At 39.3% G+C, this 18,122-nt stretch overlaps 8 protein-coding genes across 8 annotated transcripts; 3 read left to right on the top strand and 5 right to left on the bottom strand.

Moving 5' to 3' along the window:
- EAE98_006967 (uncharacterized protein) lies at window positions 1-1,188 on the top strand (the record flags this gene model as incomplete). The annotated part of the gene is made up of 1 exon (XM_038954590.1): window positions 1-1,188. The coding sequence occupies one exon, from the start codon at window positions 1-3 to the stop codon at window positions 1,186-1,188; it is 1,188 nt and encodes a 395-aa protein (XP_038809270.1).
- A 3,895-nt stretch (window positions 1,189-5,083) lies between these two features.
- EAE98_006966 (uncharacterized protein) lies at window positions 5,084-6,228 on the bottom strand (the record flags this gene model as incomplete). The annotated part of the gene is made up of 2 exons (XM_038954589.1): window positions 5,084-5,975; window positions 6,050-6,228. The coding sequence occupies 2 exons, from the start codon at window positions 6,226-6,228 to the stop codon at window positions 5,084-5,086; spliced, it is 1,071 nt and encodes a 356-aa protein (XP_038809269.1).
- A 787-nt stretch (window positions 6,229-7,015) lies between these two features.
- EAE98_006965 (uncharacterized protein) lies at window positions 7,016-7,984 on the top strand (the record flags this gene model as incomplete). Its single annotated transcript, XM_038954588.1, has 3 exons — window positions 7,016-7,274; window positions 7,336-7,865; window positions 7,913-7,984. 3 exons carry the CDS (start codon window positions 7,016-7,018, stop codon window positions 7,982-7,984), a joined length of 861 nt encoding a protein of 286 aa, XP_038809268.1.
- Window positions 7,985-8,786: 802 nt separating this feature from the next.
- EAE98_006964 (uncharacterized protein) lies at window positions 8,787-9,515 on the bottom strand (the record flags this gene model as incomplete). Its single annotated transcript, XM_038954587.1, has 2 exons — window positions 8,787-9,234; window positions 9,289-9,515. 2 exons carry the CDS (start codon window positions 9,513-9,515, stop codon window positions 8,787-8,789), a joined length of 675 nt encoding a protein of 224 aa, XP_038809267.1.
- A 728-nt stretch (window positions 9,516-10,243) lies between these two features.
- Window positions 10,244-10,977, bottom strand: EAE98_006963 (uncharacterized protein; the record flags this gene model as incomplete). Its single annotated transcript, XM_038954586.1, has 2 exons — window positions 10,244-10,862; window positions 10,922-10,977. The coding sequence occupies 2 exons, from the start codon at window positions 10,975-10,977 to the stop codon at window positions 10,244-10,246; spliced, it is 675 nt and encodes a 224-aa protein (XP_038809266.1).
- A 1,487-nt stretch (window positions 10,978-12,464) lies between these two features.
- On the bottom strand, window positions 12,465-15,868 carry EAE98_006962 (uncharacterized protein; the record flags this gene model as incomplete). The annotated part of the gene is made up of 5 exons (XM_038954585.1): window positions 12,465-12,673; window positions 12,791-13,047; window positions 13,100-13,342; window positions 13,402-13,509; window positions 15,708-15,868. 5 exons carry the CDS (start codon window positions 15,866-15,868, stop codon window positions 12,603-12,605), a joined length of 840 nt encoding a protein of 279 aa, XP_038809265.1. The 3' UTR covers window positions 12,465-12,602.
- Window positions 15,869-15,895: 27 nt separating this feature from the next.
- Window positions 15,896-16,976, bottom strand: EAE98_006961 (uncharacterized protein; the record flags this gene model as incomplete). Its single annotated transcript, XM_038954584.1, has 4 exons — window positions 15,896-16,182; window positions 16,268-16,615; window positions 16,668-16,729; window positions 16,834-16,976. The coding sequence occupies 4 exons, from the start codon at window positions 16,974-16,976 to the stop codon at window positions 15,896-15,898; spliced, it is 840 nt and encodes a 279-aa protein (XP_038809264.1).
- A 155-nt stretch (window positions 16,977-17,131) lies between these two features.
- Window positions 17,132-17,961, top strand: EAE98_006960 (uncharacterized protein; the record flags this gene model as incomplete). The annotated part of the gene is given in 4 exon segments (XM_038954583.1): window positions 17,132-17,234; window positions 17,254-17,570; window positions 17,690-17,817; window positions 17,886-17,961. The coding sequence occupies 4 exon segments, from the start codon at window positions 17,132-17,134 to the stop codon at window positions 17,959-17,961; spliced, it is 624 nt and encodes a 207-aa protein (XP_038809263.1).
- Window positions 17,962-18,122: the final 161 nt, after the last annotated feature.

Here is an 18,122-nt window from a genome sequence, read left to right as displayed (position 1 = left end):
ATGCCACCTTTACAACTACGACAGGAATTTCCTTCTTTGAAAGCCTTTAAAGAAGCGCTGCATGCTTGGGCGATTGAAGCACATTTCGAACCGAGGATTTTGAAAAGTGATACGGGGAGGGTGAGGGTGGGATGTAAGAGGGATCCGGGATGTCCTTTTGTGGTGAGGTGTAATTGGGAGAGGAGGGGAGGGAGAGAACCGTTGGCTAGGGTTACGGTGTTGAGGGAGAGACATACTTGTTTGGATGATTTGGTTAGTGTTGGACATCCAGGTGCGGGGGGAGTAGGGAGGGGACAGGTTAACGGGGGATGGGATGGGAATGTTGGGGGGATGTCGGTGGGGATGGGACAGAATGGAAATGGAGGGATGGGAGGAGTTGGGATGGGGATACCACCTGGTATGGTGGTTAGAACTGGAGAAGGGGACAATGGTCATATCATTCCCGGAGCGAGAGTTATTGAACAACATAATGGGGGAAGTAACGGAATGGCAATTTCAGGTCAAGTTCTACCTGTTTTACCGAAAGTGCAGAGGAATAGCGCCAGTCGATTGCCATTTCTTATGGGAATTTTACCAAAATTAATGACGATTACGAAAGATACGGCACCGGTGGAAATTCGAGATCGCATGATGAGGGAATTTGGAGCTGAAGTACATTTACAGCAATGTAGAAGAGCAAAGACGGAAATTTTGAAGAAAGCAGGTAGTAGAGATGAAAGCAGTGGAGGACAAGGCGATGGATTAGGAAGTGATGGTACGGTTTCTGGAAATGGATCTGGAAGTGGCAGTGGGGGGGGAAGTGAAAATAATGGCAATGGTATGCAAGGAAACAATAACATACCGCAAAACCAAGTTCTCTTCTCCGATATGAACAATCATGGAAATGCGACGACCAACAAGGTGAACGCACCCATGAATAGCGGAGCGCCTACAAATCAAAACGCAAATAGAGTCGAAACACCCATACCTCCGAATGCCAATCGAGCGGGTAGTAGTGGAAGTCCTCAACAATCATTCATACTGCATACCGCACCGCGAATGGTCACGCCGGCAATCCCGGAAGCGAATGAAAATTCGTTGATGCAAGTTGGGGAACCACCGATTCGGTGTCCGTATTGTATTAATCAGAGATGGATGAGGAGTATTAAGGATGCGGTGGAACATATGAGTATGCATGTTGTGGTTTGAGCATTTATGAATGGGGGATTATGTGGGAGGGGGATTTTGTGTGATGTGTGATGTGGGATGATGGGAATGTGGACCTGTTTTTTGGGAGGAGTGATGGGTGGATTTGAGATGGTTTGCTTATTATTTATTAGCTAGGTAGCTAGGTATGCTTTTTGGGTCATCGGTTCGCATGATTGGTTGGATATGTATGATTAAATCTGAAAATACCTATTTCACACAGCTCGTCTAGCTCATCCAGTTTTGAACGCGGAATTTGTTGAGGTTTGGTGTTATATACCTAGGTACGTGCAGCTACTTTTCTATGGTGTGGTGTGCTACTCGTCGGTAGAGGATTGTTGGAGAGGGGAGGGGAAAGATTAATTTTTGGGTACGGGTGCTGCTGCTGGTGCTGCTGCTGGTGCTGATAAATGTTGGAGAGGGATGGATGTTGGGGTTTTTTGAATGGTTTTGGGGAATTGGGAAATGGGAATTGGGAATTGGGAAGTTGATAGGGTGGGGTGGGATGAGTGAGAGGGGAGGGGATGAGATGGGTTAGATTGGGTTTGAGAATTTTACTTTTATGTTTTTTGTTTTTTTCGTTTTCTATATTATTCTATATTATACTATTTTTTTTATGGGTATCTAGGTAGTTGGGTAGTTGGGTAGTTGGGTAGTTGGGTAGTTAGGTAGTTAGGTAGTTAGGTAGTTGAATGAATAAATATATGGGTTTTGGAGGTTGGAGATTGGAGATTGGAGGTTGGAGGTTGGAGGTTGGAGGTTGGAGGTTGGAGGTTGGAGGTTGGAGGTTGGAGGTTGGAGGTTGGAGATTGATTTGTGGATTTGAGTATGGATTTGAGTATAGATTTGAATGTAGATTTGAGTATAGATTTGAGTATAGATTTGAGTATAGATTTGAGTATAGATTTGAGTATAGATTTGAGTATAGATTTGAGTATAGATGTGAATGTAGATGTGAATGTAGATGTGAATGTAGATGTGAATGTAGATGTGAATGTAGATGTGAATGTAGATGTGGATGTGGATGTGGATATGCGGCTTCTCTCTCTCTCTCTCCCCCACTTTCAGTGTGTGTGGAATAGGGATGGAAATGGAAGGGAATAGAGGGATGGGGGATGGAAGGATGGAGGGATGGAGGGATGGAGCGATGATTAGAATCTTGTGAGTGTAGTATTGTAGAGGGATGAGGGAGTGAGGGAGTGGTGGAGTGAAGAGTGGTATTGTAGAGAGATGAGGGAGTGAGGGGGTGAGAGAATAAGAGAGTGAAAGAATAAGAGAGTAAAAGTATACTTGAATATACTTGAATATACTTAAATATGAATATTTATATAACAAATGAATAATATTAGTTTAAATGTTTTTATATGATTGAATTCAGTATTGTTTATATGTATGTATATATGTATGTGTATATAAGGGAAATATAAATGTGAATGTGAATGTGAATTTGAGAGGGAGAGGAATGAATATTGATATATTGATGTGTTTTTGGTGGGGATGTATAATATTTAGATGGTGTTTGGAGATTGTTTGGGTTAGTAAATGAATAAAGAGATGGAGAGATGAGGAGATGGGGAGATGGAGAGATAGACGGATGATAAAGATTTTTATTTCGGATAGGAAACGCAGAAGGATGGGATGGTGGAATAGGATGAGGCTGTGTTATGATATTCTTGGGGTGTAGGATGATTTATTAGTTATGGATTTTTCTGATTGACTGATCATTTAGTGGGCTGGTTGATTGAGAAACTGGGAATTTGGAATGGAATGGGAGGATTATGAGGAGGTTGATGGTTGATGAGAGAGGGGGAGAAAAGAGGGAAATATAAATGGGTGGATGGATGGATGTACTGGAATACTTGATATGCGATGGTATATGGTATTTACTAGGGAACTTGTGGTTGGAATTATGTTATATTGTATAATGTAGAGTAATCTCTACGAAAGAAGGGAAAGAGAGGAGGAGAAAAAGGGGGAGAAAAGAGGAGAGGAGAAAGGAGGGAAAGAGTTTAAATATAGGTGAGGTTGTTGGATAATGTGATATTATGAGAAGATGAACAAATGAAGTCATCGAGAGAGATGTAAAGAATCTTTTATCTTGGATAGATATATAAATCAAATTTGTTATCTGTAGGATTTAAAGTTTATGTCACTTTGTTACTTTTTGAAATTTGAATGGGTGGGATTGAGATTATGTATGCAGATGTAGATGTAGATATAATGAGCTAGCTATTTAGATTGAAATGGTTTGGAAATAAACAATAGGTGATGAGCGATGAAATGGAATTGTATGTGTTTATTATATGTATATATATAGAAAGTAATCTAATTCTAAATTCAAAAAATATAGAAGATATTACATGTTAACAAAATAAGTTTATACTTACTATATTTTTATGTAGGAATTTTCTATAACTTATATAAAAAAAAAGAGCGGGAGAAAAATGAGTTAGAAAAATGAGCCCGTTCCTACATTAAAATATAGCTACTCTATATTTACCTATCTTGGAAATTCTACAATTTTATGAGAGTGTTGATATAGTTAAAAGAGGACGGTGTTGATACTATTTGGATTTATATATGAGTATGTGTATGAGTATATTAAGTAAAAGTTGAAATTGTAAATTGTAAGGTCGGGTGAGGTGAGGTAAGAGGTGAGTTTATGCTTAGGCTTAATGAGACTTAGAGAAGCTGGAGTACGTTGGCTCTGGATTTCTTGTCTGTTTAACTTTATGTTTATAGATGAAGAGAGGGGATGAGAGGGGGGAGTTGATAATTTACTACTTATATTACGTTGAAAAAAATCTAGAGTAATAAATTATTTAAATACTGTTTACTGAGTATGTAGATAGGTACGTATTCACTGACTATATATACCGATTAAAAATTCATCGAATTAGACATTCGAAGATTCGAAAGGAATTTCTACAATTGTATTTGGAATTCGAATCTCCTCTGTGAGATGTATATAAAGAGGTAAATATGAATCTGGAGACTCGTTGATGAATAGAATTTAATGCTGTATATACTATATTAAAGCTATAGTAATGAGCGATAGTAAAGCTATTTCTTCAATAATACAAATGTGAGTGAGATATAATCTTATCTATAACCATTTCATCCACAGATCCTCAGATCCAAAGATTCAAACTCCCATTTACAAAAACAACCCAAAATCCAAATTCTCCCATCAATTGTTAAAGATACTCATTACTGAGCCGTGTAGGTACCCAAATTTCCCCTATCCCGCTCGCTTACCAACCACACCAAAACAGACCCCTCCCACGTCTCCACCCATTACCCGAAAAAAAAAAGGAAAGAACTTCTCCACTATCTCTTGCAGAAATTTTAGTTTTTGCAATCTTGGGTTATATTATGAAAGTTTGACATCTGTGTATATAAGAAAGGCCTGATAGTTCAGTGGTAGAATTCTTGCTTTGGGTTCAATGAATTCAAATTGTAAGAGGTCTCCGGTTCGAAACCGGATTAGGCCCGTAGAGATCACTTTTTTGCTTTTTGTGGGTGGGTGATTGGGGATGGGGGCTGGAGAGGGTTTTTGTTCTTTTGGTCAGTGAAGGAGGGGGTGTAGCTAGGGTAGGTAAATAATTATGAGATGATGAATTGGGAGAGGGGGGCAGAATTTCTTATTCGAATTATTTTGTTGTATCTGCAAGTAATTCTTTATTGATGCAACAATATATATAGTATATAACTCTGAGCTTGAAGGCTCAATACATGATACCTTCGTTTTATAATCATGCCTCATGAATACCATAACTCAATAATTCATACTCATCTAATATCTATCTATACACAATTAAATCTCCATTTATCACCTCACCTCACCTCCTGATCCCAAATTCCATTCTCCTCTTTCCAAAAACTCCATTCCCAACCCTTAAACACTCATCTTCATATCAATCTTCCCATGTGGTTTATAACCTCTAACCTCAAATTCCTCTGGCTTCCATCCATCTACAACTCCACTACCTTGATCCTCCCTCAAAATGCCTAATTCAGGAAATTCTCTGGGTTCTCGCTCAAGTTGTACTTTTAATGCATCGACATGATCAACATAAACATGTGCATCTCCCATTGTGTGTGTAAATGTACCGGGTGTAAGATCGCATGCATGAGCAAGTATATGTGTTAAAAGAGCGTAAGAAGCGATGTTAAACGGAACACCAAGTCCCATATCACAGGAACGTTGGTAGAGCTGGCAATGAAGAATGCCTTTAGGTTTCGATTCTGGGGTTGAGGGGTTTGTATTCGGTTCGGAAGTTGAAGATGTTGTAGAACTTTTCGGGAAGGAAACATAAAATTGCGCAAACATATGACAAGGTGGTAATGCCATCAACTTTATATCTGCCACATTCCATGCACTCAAAATGATTCTCCTATCCCATGGATTATTCTTGAGCTTCCATACAATTTCTGCTAATTGATCAACACCTTGTCCTGTATAATCTGTCTCGGCATCAATATATTTAGCGCCGAAATGACGCCATTGAAATCCATAGACGGGACCCAAGTCTCCTTCGGCACGGTGAGAAAGACCAATGGAGTCAAGGTATGCACGGGATCCATTGCCATCCCAAATTTTTATTCCGGCAGCGGAGAGGGGTAGAGAAGAAGTGAAACCGGATATGAACCAGAGGAGTTCGGTTAGGACGGCGCGGAGGAATACGCGTTTTGTTGTGAGGAGAGGAAGAATGGGGGCTCCTGTAGGGGATGTGAGGGAGAACTTCAAAGGTGCGGGGGCGAAGAGGGAGATGGTGCCAGTTCCTGTTCTATTTGGTTATTTCGTCAATTATGTGTCTTCTGAGAGTTATAATGAGTGTGAGAAGTAAAAATTAGAACTTACCGGTCAGGACGATGTTCGCCGGTCTCTAAAATCTCGCGGATCAAGTCTAGATATTGATATTCTTCATGTTTCTTGGGAGTAGAAGTTGAATTTGGAGATGGATTTGGTTCTGTAGATTCCTTTGTAGTAGGAACTTCGCGAGGAAGAGTAGAGAGTTCTTCTTCAAGTGATGGTGACATCTTGATTCTTACTAAGTTGGGAGAATTCGATAATTGATGCGAAGAATTTGTATTGTTGTTCCAAAAAGTTGTGTGAAATTAAAGTGAAATGGAAAATAGTGGTGAGACGCGTTTGGACGCGTAAAGTGGTATTTCGGCGCTAGAGGTGAAAATCATGCCTGAGGCCAGAAAGATTTCATTTCATGGGCTGACGATCATCACCACCTGGGCATCGAGGTCCATTTCAAATTAAACAAGCCACATGCATTAATCTCTGTTATTTGCAAGAACAACCTTGGAAAGGTTGCAAATCCGCAATCATTGTCAATTCTCAATTCAACCCTTTCTAACAATCATTAAGGCTGCTCTACTATTGTCACATGATCCAGTTGCCGCCATGATCATTTTGATTAATGTCCAAAAGTCCAATCGCTAGTTTCGGCTTGATTAGTAATCATTCCATATACCGAAAAGTCAATTCAAAGTCCGTTCATTTTACAACCTCATTGTTGTGCAAGCAGAAATGTGGGTAACTTCACGGTGCGGAGCAACTTTGTTGCCGAATTACCAATATGGTAATTTGTGTACAGTTTAGAAGGGAGACAATGGAATTCAAGTTGAATCCGAGCAGTTGGTTAAAATCTTGAGAAATTATATAAATAAAGTAGTTCGTTAGATTTCTTCTCAAATCAATCAATCATCTCATAACATTCATCTTCCGTTTGCAGTCTATATATATCCAGGCAACACAAAGGCAGCTTCATTGAAATTTCAAACATCACATCTATCCGCATATTCATACAACAAAATGGCCCCCAAAACAGTTTTGATCACTGGCTGCAGTGAGGGTGGTATTGGAGATGCTCTTGCAAAATCCTTTCATCGCCAAGGTCTTCGAGTTTTTGCTACAGCTCGAAATCTTGCTAAAATCGAACATCTTAAGAAGTTAGGACTTGAGACTCTTTCACTAGATGTCACAGATTCAACATCTATCAAGGAGGCTGTTGATGCAGTAGCATCAAAATCTGGAGGGAAATTGGATTTCCTTGTGAACAATTCCGGTGCTGGTATGTTTGAAGAGATCACATGGCTAGACCAGCATCTCAAAATAAAGCTGACAAAATTTAGGTTACGCCATGCCACTTCTAGATTCTGAAGTATCAGTTGCTCAAAGGATGTTCGACATCAATGTCTTCGCTCTCGTAGCAGTGACACAGGCATTCTCGCCACTTCTTATTTCCTCCAAAGGGACAGTTATTAACATCGGCTCAATCGCTGGCGTTAGCCCTGGATATTGGCAAGGATATTACAATGCAAGTAAAGCAGCAGTAAACTTAATTACTGATCAGCTTCGTCTTGAACTCGAACCTCTCGGTGTTAAAGCCATTCTTGTAATGACTGGTGTGGTAAAAACCAACTTTTTCGACAATCAACCATCGGTCAAATTACCAGATAACTCGCCATATGCCCCGGCGAGAGATATAGTTGAATCGGCTGCGGCAGGACATGCCGTATTGAGCAATGCAGTGGATGTCGATGTTTATGCCAATAAAGTAGTGAAGAACGCTTTGAAAAAGCATCCACAGACACATCAATGGGCTGGTGGAGATGCTTGGGTGGTTTGGTTCGTCTCGACCTTCTTGTGGCATACTATTTGGGTACGTATCGAATCTTCTGGTTGATTGATGATACTAATAAGTAAAAGGATTTGTTGCTACCCTCACGATGGAGTATACCAGAATTGAAGAAGAAACTTCTGGCGACAAAAACAGGGTAGAAGGTTGTAGTAGTTGAGCTGGCGTTTTGTTTTAGGTGCTAGGCGTTGTTCGGTAATCTAATGGAAATTTTGAGAGTCTAATTTAATCTAATCTGTTCCTTCTTACATACTCCAGATCTTTTCCTCTCCCTAATTCTCAATGTATAAATAATTATGAGGGGTTTCTATGTGTTGCTTCTATGAAAACAATAATCAATGATGGATGAATATTTGGTTGCGAAGTCGCAATCTAGACACTTGAATTATGTCTTACGCGCTTCACTTTAAATTCCCCCATTTCGCGAGAAATCGATGCTGTAGTGTACTTCAACATGGAAATTCTGAACCCTGTCAGAAATAATTTCTCTAGAATTTATGGCCATGACAAATTACTTGATTTGGGAAAGTTCCTGTTGAGTGATGATCCAAAGCTGGGCCTCGCAACCAGACTAGATGTCCGCGCCTGTCTTTGTCGCTTATCATATTGACTCGGGTGAATAAATAACTTAGTTGGCTACAATGAAATTATATGCAGAGCTTTTCTAGAATTATTTGAAAAATATACCTTTGGACTTTTGAGAGACTGTGTTTCAGAGTGAGATGTTATTGATCATTTATGAGATTTACTTAGTCTAAGAACGTCACTTGATCCTAGGCTTGTAAGTGATGTTTGCTGATTCTATTGCCTTCAGAGGGTACATTCATGAACCTCGACGCAGTTTGACTAAATAGCATTTTTCTCTCGACAAGAGAAACCTTCAAAGTCCCAGCATCTGTGTGCCCATCTTATTGTCGGCTGGAGAAAAGTCCTTTTAAGATATTTTTAAAGGCCGTATGTAGAATTCTCTTCAACTCTCGTACCAGCCCTTATTCTCTTATTCCTCAAGATCTTTGCACAAGCTCCAATGCGTACATCATTCTCAATTACAACACCCATTTCAATAATTGCTGATGCTTCAATTACAACATTCTTTCCGATTATGACATCATGTCCAATCACTACATTTACGCCAATGCGTACATTCCAGTCCATCGACACGCCTTGTCCCACGCTTGTATGGCTGTTGATCTCTGTGCTGCCCACGATCCGGACATTTTCGCAGACATGTACACTAAGTCCAATCACTACACCAGGACCAATATAAACATTGTTGCCAATTCTACACTCGGGTTTCAGGATAATCCTTTCATCAACGGCGTTGAGATGAACCATAGAGCCAATCATACCAGGTTCGCAGATAATGATACCGAATCTACCGCTAATCTTGATACTACAAGTAAAGCTGTCAGTAGAGCCTTCGTTTCGGATATTGGATATACGTTACAATGATGAATGAAGCCTATAGCAATTTATATCTGCCGCCACAGTGTCATGTATAGTGAACATTTCTTCGGTGAGGCGCAACCTGGCTGCAGCCTCGCTGTTATAAATTTGTAGATTCGCGTATCCAAAAGTGGTAGCTCTGGTAGAATAGACGTTTTGGCCGACGAAATTAGCCATAGCTTCCCGCTCATGGCTGTCAAAATTGATATTCGGTGGTAAATGTGCCATTGTTGATTTTCCTATTGATACGAATACTGTTTTTGTCTTTCTATGAATGGTTGAAGAATATTTATATATCATCCATGACTTTAATGCCAGTGGATTATCATTTTGGGAAAGGGAGATCGAGTTATTGATTTGATTTTGTGATTTTCACTCATTCAAGAAGCCACAACCGAAACTTCTCGATTAATATGATTTGAAGACGTTTCAAGAAACCACAAGTGCAGGCTCCCCATTAGTCTGAAATGCAGTTTATCAGAAAGATACTTTAATTTTTTGAATTCAGTGAGATCATTCACATGGTTGGAGATAATACATTCGCTTTGCATATAATACCGTTGTAAAACACTGAGGACTTTGATTTAGTCTGCCGATCTGGAACGTTGGGCACTCTGCGCAATGAGCAGGCGCTTCCATACTTGTCGTATGTGCACGTTACTCATCCCAAGGAACGAAGGTTTATACTATCATAGTCAAAAGTTTGAGCTTTGCAGTCATCTTAGGAAACCACGAGTGGAAGCTTTCGTGATGCATGTAACTAAGCTACTCCAGGAAACCAATATCAGAAGTCCACTTTTATTAGGTGATTCATGAATTCGTATCACTTTGAAATTTTCAATCACCGAAAGTAGACCATATGTTTGAACATCTACGCAAGTTTATTAATGTATGTCTAGCTATGGAATAACGAGGCCGAAAAGTACAGTAGCAAGTATGTTTTCATGCTCGCTATACTAATTTGGACCCCGAACATCAGGGATATTCGCACGGACTAACATACCCTCTTGAATGATGACCCCTTTACCTATCTGTACTCTTGTCTTCACATCAGCATTATTGAGTATGGAAGCTTTATGTCCAATTATTGCATGTTCTCCAACTTTAACGCCCCCCTTAATCAAAACTCCTCGACCGATCGTCGCTGTATTTAAAATCCGCGAACCTCTGCCAATTCCTGTTCCATCTCCAATTTGTACTCCATCCTCTATGACTACGCCAGCTTCGATGTAGACCTTGGCTCCAATAATACAATTTGCTCCAATCTCCACTCCAGGATAAATCTTTGAATGTTTACCTATAGAAGTTGATTCGCCAATCGTCACTTCTTGACCAATGAGAACCGATGTTTCAATCCTCACGTTCTCCTCAACTTTCGTGTGATTGCCGAGTTCTACCTTGTCGTTAAGGTAGACATTTGCTTTGACATGTACGTTAGATCCAATTACGCATCCAGGACGAACTGTAATAGGTCTAACTATGCCGCCGATGGCACTGCGTGAGTTGAAGGTGGTGTCATGACCAAATCTTGCTTCCGGAGAAATTTCGTTGGGTGGATTCACGGTCGACAGACGTCTATTGAAAAAACATTAGCAAAGTAGAACTGCTGTCTGAACGGATCATGGACACCCTACCTTTCAGCTGTGGTGATTGAAGTCATGGAGCGGTCTTGTCTTGGATCTCTCTGCATATTTGGTGAAGCTGGGTATTCTGAACTCGAAATGATGATTGTAAGTGTGCAAGGTATTGTTCTCGGGTCTCAATATGTATTTTCGAGTGGTGAAGAATATGAGGAATAAGAAAAGAAGAGGAAAGGAAGGGGAATCCTCGAGCCTTATAAGATCACATTTGGCTCCCATTTGTGATTCATATCCCGAGTTGGCAGTCATTTTAGACCCATCATGCTCGACTCATACACAGATCCTATCGATGAGTGTTTTTGGAGTCATACTTTTCACATCATGATTCATGAACGGTACGTGCCTGAGCCGTGAAATCATAGTATCGACTGTAAAGCTGTGGAATGGATTGAATGACACGAAATCGAGTGGCATTTGCTTTTAAATATCTTTCTTATAATCATGATAGGTTGTCTTCCTTGGGATTTGAAGAATGCGCAAGAACTGAGCTTTGATCAGTCCCCTCTACACATATAATAATGACAGCTAAGAGCAGTAGATCTGATCCAAGTATCCATGAAAGAGAACTTACAAGAGTAGTTTGAGTTTGCAATGCCCGTCTTAAATATCCAGTTGCTGCGGTACTCCGTACTGAACTCGCTTTCAGATCTTGCGACACCAGGAAATTTCTTGCCTTCTCAGGCCATTTTGGATATTCTATAGACTCCCTTCGAATATCGAAACTTTCAAGTTCCATGTGTATCACAATACTGTACTCATACAGCATAATATGCACACAGTGATCCATTACCGCTTATGCTCCTAACAGCCTCAAGAGCTAACCTCCGTCGTCTTACTCGACAGAGAGTACCTAATGTTTTCACTGACAAGACACCGCAATTTATCGCCGAATTCTAGTCGAGTGTTTGAAAAGCAAGGGCGAGTAAGAGACTCGATTGGAAAATTCCACCACTGCATCCAGACGAGTTAATCCAACTAGAGATCGAAATAGGAATAACTCAGCGCCAAAATAGGTAGTATCAAATCGTCGCAAGTATTATATTGGAATTCGATTCCGGAGTTTCCAAATCCTAGAAGCTAGATGATAGTCCAAACAATGAATACTCTGATATGGCGTGATATTGCAATGTTATATTATCACACTCGCAGTTCTCAAGGTGTTCGAAGCCAAGTTCGATATGCTGATCTTACACACTAATGGTGCACAAATGCGGTTTTATTCACTTCTACATACAATTGCTATTAAACGCATCATAATACCGAAGTCATGAGCACTCATTTTAGTCTTTCACCATTATCACTATACCCAAGGAACCCTATGAAACATCAAAATCAACATATCTTGAATATAAATATCGAAGATTTGCAAACAACATGCCGAGTACTAAGACTGTGCCGAAGGTTCGCACCATATTTCGAGGTCACTTGTATGACTGCTTATGATCCTAGAGCATCAAGTACCAGAAGCAAAAGAACAATACAGTCTGGGAACTTGCTCTTAGTTCAAGTGAGTATAGGGAACTTCATTGTATTTAGTGACATGTGCAGACTAGGTGCAACTAACAATATTACATATTCTGGGGTTTACCTGACTTCAAATACTCCTCCACCCCCCCTAAATTCCGAAAAGAATATGTCGCCCAAACAGAAAAGAAAGTTTCAAAGCCGAAGGATACTACTTTGGCAACATAGCTCCGTTATCAAGCCTCCTGATAATCTTGGCAGGTACACCACCAACAAGACAATCTGTACATGCATTAGTATCTAAGCAAAACGATCTCCCAACCCGATCTATCGCACTTGCTTGAAGTGCGCATTATAAATGAAAGGCTGAAAGCGAAATAAGAAAGGCACAACACTTACTTGCTTCAACATCCTTGGTCACAACAGCTCCAGCTGCAACCGTCGATCCATTCCCAATAGTAACCCCTGCAACTATAACTGCTCTTCCTCCAATCCAGCAATCGTCGCCAATAACTATGGGTTTTGCATAAGACCCCATTTGGCTTTCCTTTCTCGACACAGCGTCAGGTTCATGCGTATCGGTGCATATACAGACACCGGGTCCAATGAGAACACGGTCGCCAATTTGAACGGGTGCGCTATCAAAAATCGAGACACTGTCATATCAGACTTAGCAGAATCTTGGCCGGATAGTAATATGTGACTTACTCCCTGTTGATATAGGCGTCTTTACCAATAAACGTGTTGCAGCCCCAGGTACAGAATAGGGGAGCCTCGATGCTGGTATCCAGACCAAGTTTGCCAAACAAGGTCTTAGCTACAGCCATTCGACGAGTTCTAAGGTCGTCAAGAGTATCTTCATCGTTTATGGAGTTGTCGTTGAATTTGAGTAAATGCCGACGTACGTTCAACTTGAATTTGAGCATACAATCGGCTAAACATGCCTTGAAACTAAACGCCGCAAGAATTAGTGATCATATCAATGTATTGTTGAGTCAAGATGAACTGACTTCATTCCTGAGATCATCTTCTTGAACTCATCGCACATAGGCTTCGGAATGTCGGCACTCTCGACCATTTGTATCAAGTCTTGGTTGAATCTTACGGCCGCCATGATGCTGTTCCCTTTTGGTGCTAAGCAGAAAAACAAAAGACATTTTCGAAATTTATGAAGGCACTACAGAGAAATCAAATTGAATCACATTCATGTAAGAGTTTAGGCCCCGGCTTATCGCACACCAATCGAAAACACAGCAAAACCCTTCATTTATTCAACTTTTTAACTAATAATCGGTTCTTGAAGCAACCGACTAGTTCCTAATCGGGGAAAGCAAATGTCCCCGGAAAGCAAATTGTTCCCGTAAGATTTTGGATATAAAATGTATCAAAATCATTCAATTTTATTAGAAATCTAGTTCATTTTTAGTATACAATCTTCAATTTTTAAATAATTTTTAAACTTTTTATATAATTATATTCAATAAGATTATAGCTTTCTAATGATATTAGATTTTTTTTTGAATTACTTTAAAATTCATAATATTATTTATAAAATTCAGATATTTTTTAATAAAAATCACAAAATCTATATCAAAATCTTACAGGAACAATTTGCTTTCCGGGGACATTTACTTTCCCCGATTAGGAACTAATCGATCGTTTATAAGAGCTAACTATTATATAAAATTTAAATGAATAAGCTAATGAAATGATTTAAATCAAGATTTATAATAGATATTCATTGAAATTATTCAAAAAAACAAATGAATTATTTTTAGTTATTTTTTTTTTTAATAAAGTTATTGGTTTTCAGAATAAGAATTTTTCAAATTTTTCAAAAAAAATCGTTTTTTTTTTTGTATGAGAAAAGAGGTTAAATGTATATTGAAAAAAGTGAAAAGCTTGATTATATTTCCTATAAAAGATTGAAGCTATTTAAGGTACTAGAAAGCTAGTAAAACCATACTAGAAGGGGCTATAAGTCGGATACCCCACTTTCTGGCCACCCCCCTTTTGGGCCACTTTTTACACCAAAAATGGAAATTTTAACTCTCTCATTTATAGATAGAATTTAATGAAAATTTACATATATATAATTTGAATCGATTTAAGCTTATTCTGAAATTTTCAGATTTTTAGGATTTTTCTGTATTGAGATCTAGAGCTTCAAAATATCGATTTTTAAATTTGTATGGGAATCACATACAAATTTGAAACTTTTATAAAATCTTTAATAACTTTCGAATAAAAATTGCTAAAAATATATTGTAAAATTTTGCTATCACTTTATAATATATTTCATATAACAGATTCAGAAAAAATAGAAAATTTCTCATAAATAAATATTTAAAGGGGTACCCTCAAAATGACAGGGATTATTTATACTACTCTAAACTCACCGTATACTATATCTCTATATCTGTTAATTTTTTTGAATTTTTTTTTGAATTTCTATATAGATTCAAGCTCAAATATCTCAGAAATATATATAGTTTTCTTTTAATAATTGTTGTTAAAAAGTTATTAAAGATTTTATAAAAGTTCTAAATTTGTATGTGATTTCCATACAAATTTGAAAATCGATATTTCGAAGCTCTAGCTCTCAATCCAGAAAAATCCTAAAAATCTAAAAATTTTAGAATAAGCTTAAATCGATCTAAATTATATATGAATAAATTTTCATCAAATTATACCAAATATTGATAGAGATATTAATAGGTCTAAAAACTGATTTTTGGTGTAAAAGGGTGGCCCAAAACAGGGGTGGCCAGAAAGTAGGGTACCCGACTTAGTATTCACTCTGATATCTGTATGAGAAAAGTGTTACATATAATAAATTTTCAAAAACTTCAACTTTAAAAACCTACAATTCTATCAAAAAAATGATTAAAAATAATCTATTTTATTTTTAAGATTCAAAATATAATAATCTTCTATAAATTTAAGTTTCAATTTACTTTTTCAATTATTGAATGAATTATAAAAAAAATTAGTTTATATGAGAAAACGACTTTTTGGGGGGGTTTTGTCACGAAATAAGGTGGTGTGCGATAAGCCGGGGCCACAACTCTTACTATGTCTCAAATTTCTATAGCGTGACAATCCCAATTAGAAAGGTTGAAAATCAGTCTGTCTACCATTCAGATTTCAAGTAGGCAAGAAGAATGGTGTTGTGAACCAACTTCGGAATACAAATTGGGTCGTTGGATATTGAAGAAGCTGAGAGAATACAGCCACTCGGTGTAGAATATGTCGATCCTGTTTCGTAAATGAAGACGGAATTTAATGGAATTGGGAATCATGAAATTAGGAAAACCTCTTGTGCCACTCTTTGGAAATAGAAGTATACTTGAGTATGACCAACTTTTTGCGTGTGAGAACCTCAAAATAACGGAAAAACAAATCATCGTAACTCGAAATGGAACTGATATTTTGCTGACCCAATACCAATAGAGATGAATGTCTCCTAAACGCCATGCTCCAAATTTTAAAAGTAGCTATTCGTCACAATTCTTTTTCTTTCTTCGACTTCTCGGGTCGCTCTAACAAATGTTCCCGACCCGTGACAGGTGCGTTACCTACGGCAGGTTTACCGCCGAAGGTCTCGAAGCCTTTATGGAATACAAATTCAACAGCTTCCTCGACAGGCTTGTCAAACAAGAAAGGTAAAGCGGGTACAGCAGCCAGTCCCAGACCTATGGGGCCCCATGTTCTAATCCTTACATTCTTGACATTCTTCATATATTTACCGGAATATCGCACAATGGAATGAATGGTGAAGGCGGGTAAACCTGATCACGTCAGTGATGGGCTCTTGGTGGAACTCTTTTGACATCAATGTCGGCATGAATGTGAAAAAAAAATCAATGCACCTACCCATAGAAGCAATTCCTTGAAAGAGGGCACGCTGTGCCATTACAGTCCTATAATCATCCAATGGCGCAACTTGACGAGGTTTCAGTGACACCCCGTTCTCATTGGCGGCTATCTTAAGATCCGTCTTTGCATCATTGTATCGATCGTGCATTGCTTCTCGCGGAAGCTCCGGATGCAAAACCTCCTGATTCCTACAGTATGCCTTGTATCCCTCGTGTGTGACATCGCCAATAAGATAGGCCCACGAAACGCCATAAGCTGCTCGAACCCAATTTGGATGAGCTACCGGTCGAAAAGACTCCCCGATATCTGATGTATAAGCTACGTATCGTTGCGCAGATAATAGGGCTATCAGAGATCTTAGCTAAAATTCTAGAACATGCTGCATGAAAAAACTGACCTGTTCGTATGCGAGTAGCATATGCCGCATATCTAATATTGCTTTCGGTGGTCTGAGGAGCACTGTATCCCAATTAGCATTCTGTGAGTAAAAATTGTGCTTGATGAGTCTATGTGAATCTCGAGTTCAAGAGGCTAGCTAAGACAAGAGTCGCATGGATACATACTATCCATCATAAAGCTCATCGTAGAAGTTATCCTCCTTATCTGCTTTGTCTACGATTCTTTGCATTCCTTCAGGAAGCTTTTCCACGTCCGGTAGACCAGTCGGGGGAGGACCTCGAGAGTTATTGTTATCCTTTCCAGCCATTTTTTGTTTTTGTACTGAAGATGTTGAAGTAGAAAACTAGTGAACAGTAAATAGTGTACCAAGATGTTTCGAAGATCGGATTAGCTGTTTTAATTGTGAAAAAAGATACGTTGTATGTTTGATATATTCAGTGTCTCTTGTCGCATTCCTTTTCTATGACCTCGGACGGAAGAACTCGTCAAGTATTAACCGGTGTTCTCGTCCGGTCCTGGCATGGGGAAATGACGATGCCAACGAGTGGGGGATTGATTGTTCCTGGTACTCCTCTAATTCTCAGACGCTAAAAGGTGGAGTGGAAAGCTGGAAGCGGAGCCCTTTCGCTCGCCTCCTTGCTTTGTTCTGTCCCTCAACGCGGGACGGAAAGACAACGTCGGCATCTCGGAAACTTTCGGTGCGCGCTTGGCGCTTAAATCGCCTAGCTTGGAAATTTGTATGGCTCCAATTCAATCAAACTGTACCGGTTCAATACTATCACGAACCTTCACTCCGTCACCGCAACCATATTCGAACAATTATCGATTTAGTCAAATCTTCGAACTCGTCAAAATGGTTTCTTACTACCAAATCGCCGGAAAGCAAGTTGGCTCCCACTACGTAGGTGGCCTATTCCGAAGTCCTCTACTCAAAATCTTTGGTTTTTCCTGCATGCAATTGAACAAGCTACGCAGTGAGCAGAAGTCAAGGAGTATTACTAACAAGAACCGCAATACTAGTTAGCTATGGCAGTTCTCGGTTCGATGGCTGGACTCGTCACTTTGTCCACTCGTGGTGGATCTGCTGCAAAGAAGGAGTCAACTCCACCAATTAACGCCAAAAGTCCAGATGAGGAGAAATACATTAAGTAGGTTCAATGAAAGGATCCTTTGATTCTATGGCCATATATCATTTGCATGCTCTAACATCTACTAGGGACTTCATGGCAAGCATCGAGGGAAGCAAGAATGGAAACAACGCAGACTTGACCAAGAAGGATGCAGGAAGATAAAGGATATATCATGAATTGAAAATGAGCGGCTGAACATTTTTGCCAATCGACTTCGCAGGTTCGGGTGTAAATATAGAATGCGGTCAAAACCCCATCAAATCGAGCAGACATGCAGATACCATGTTAAGATCCGAATTCCACGTTCTTCCTGATATTCCCCA

This window comes from Botrytis deweyae (assembly GCF_014898535.1).
Source record: "Botrytis deweyae strain B1 chromosome Unknown BDEW_015, whole genome shotgun sequence".
NCBI classification, from domain to species: Eukaryota; Fungi; Ascomycota; class Leotiomycetes; order Helotiales; family Sclerotiniaceae; genus Botrytis; species Botrytis deweyae.
Note: the sequence above shows the minus strand (reverse complement) of the source record. Positions and strands in the feature narration are given on the sequence as shown.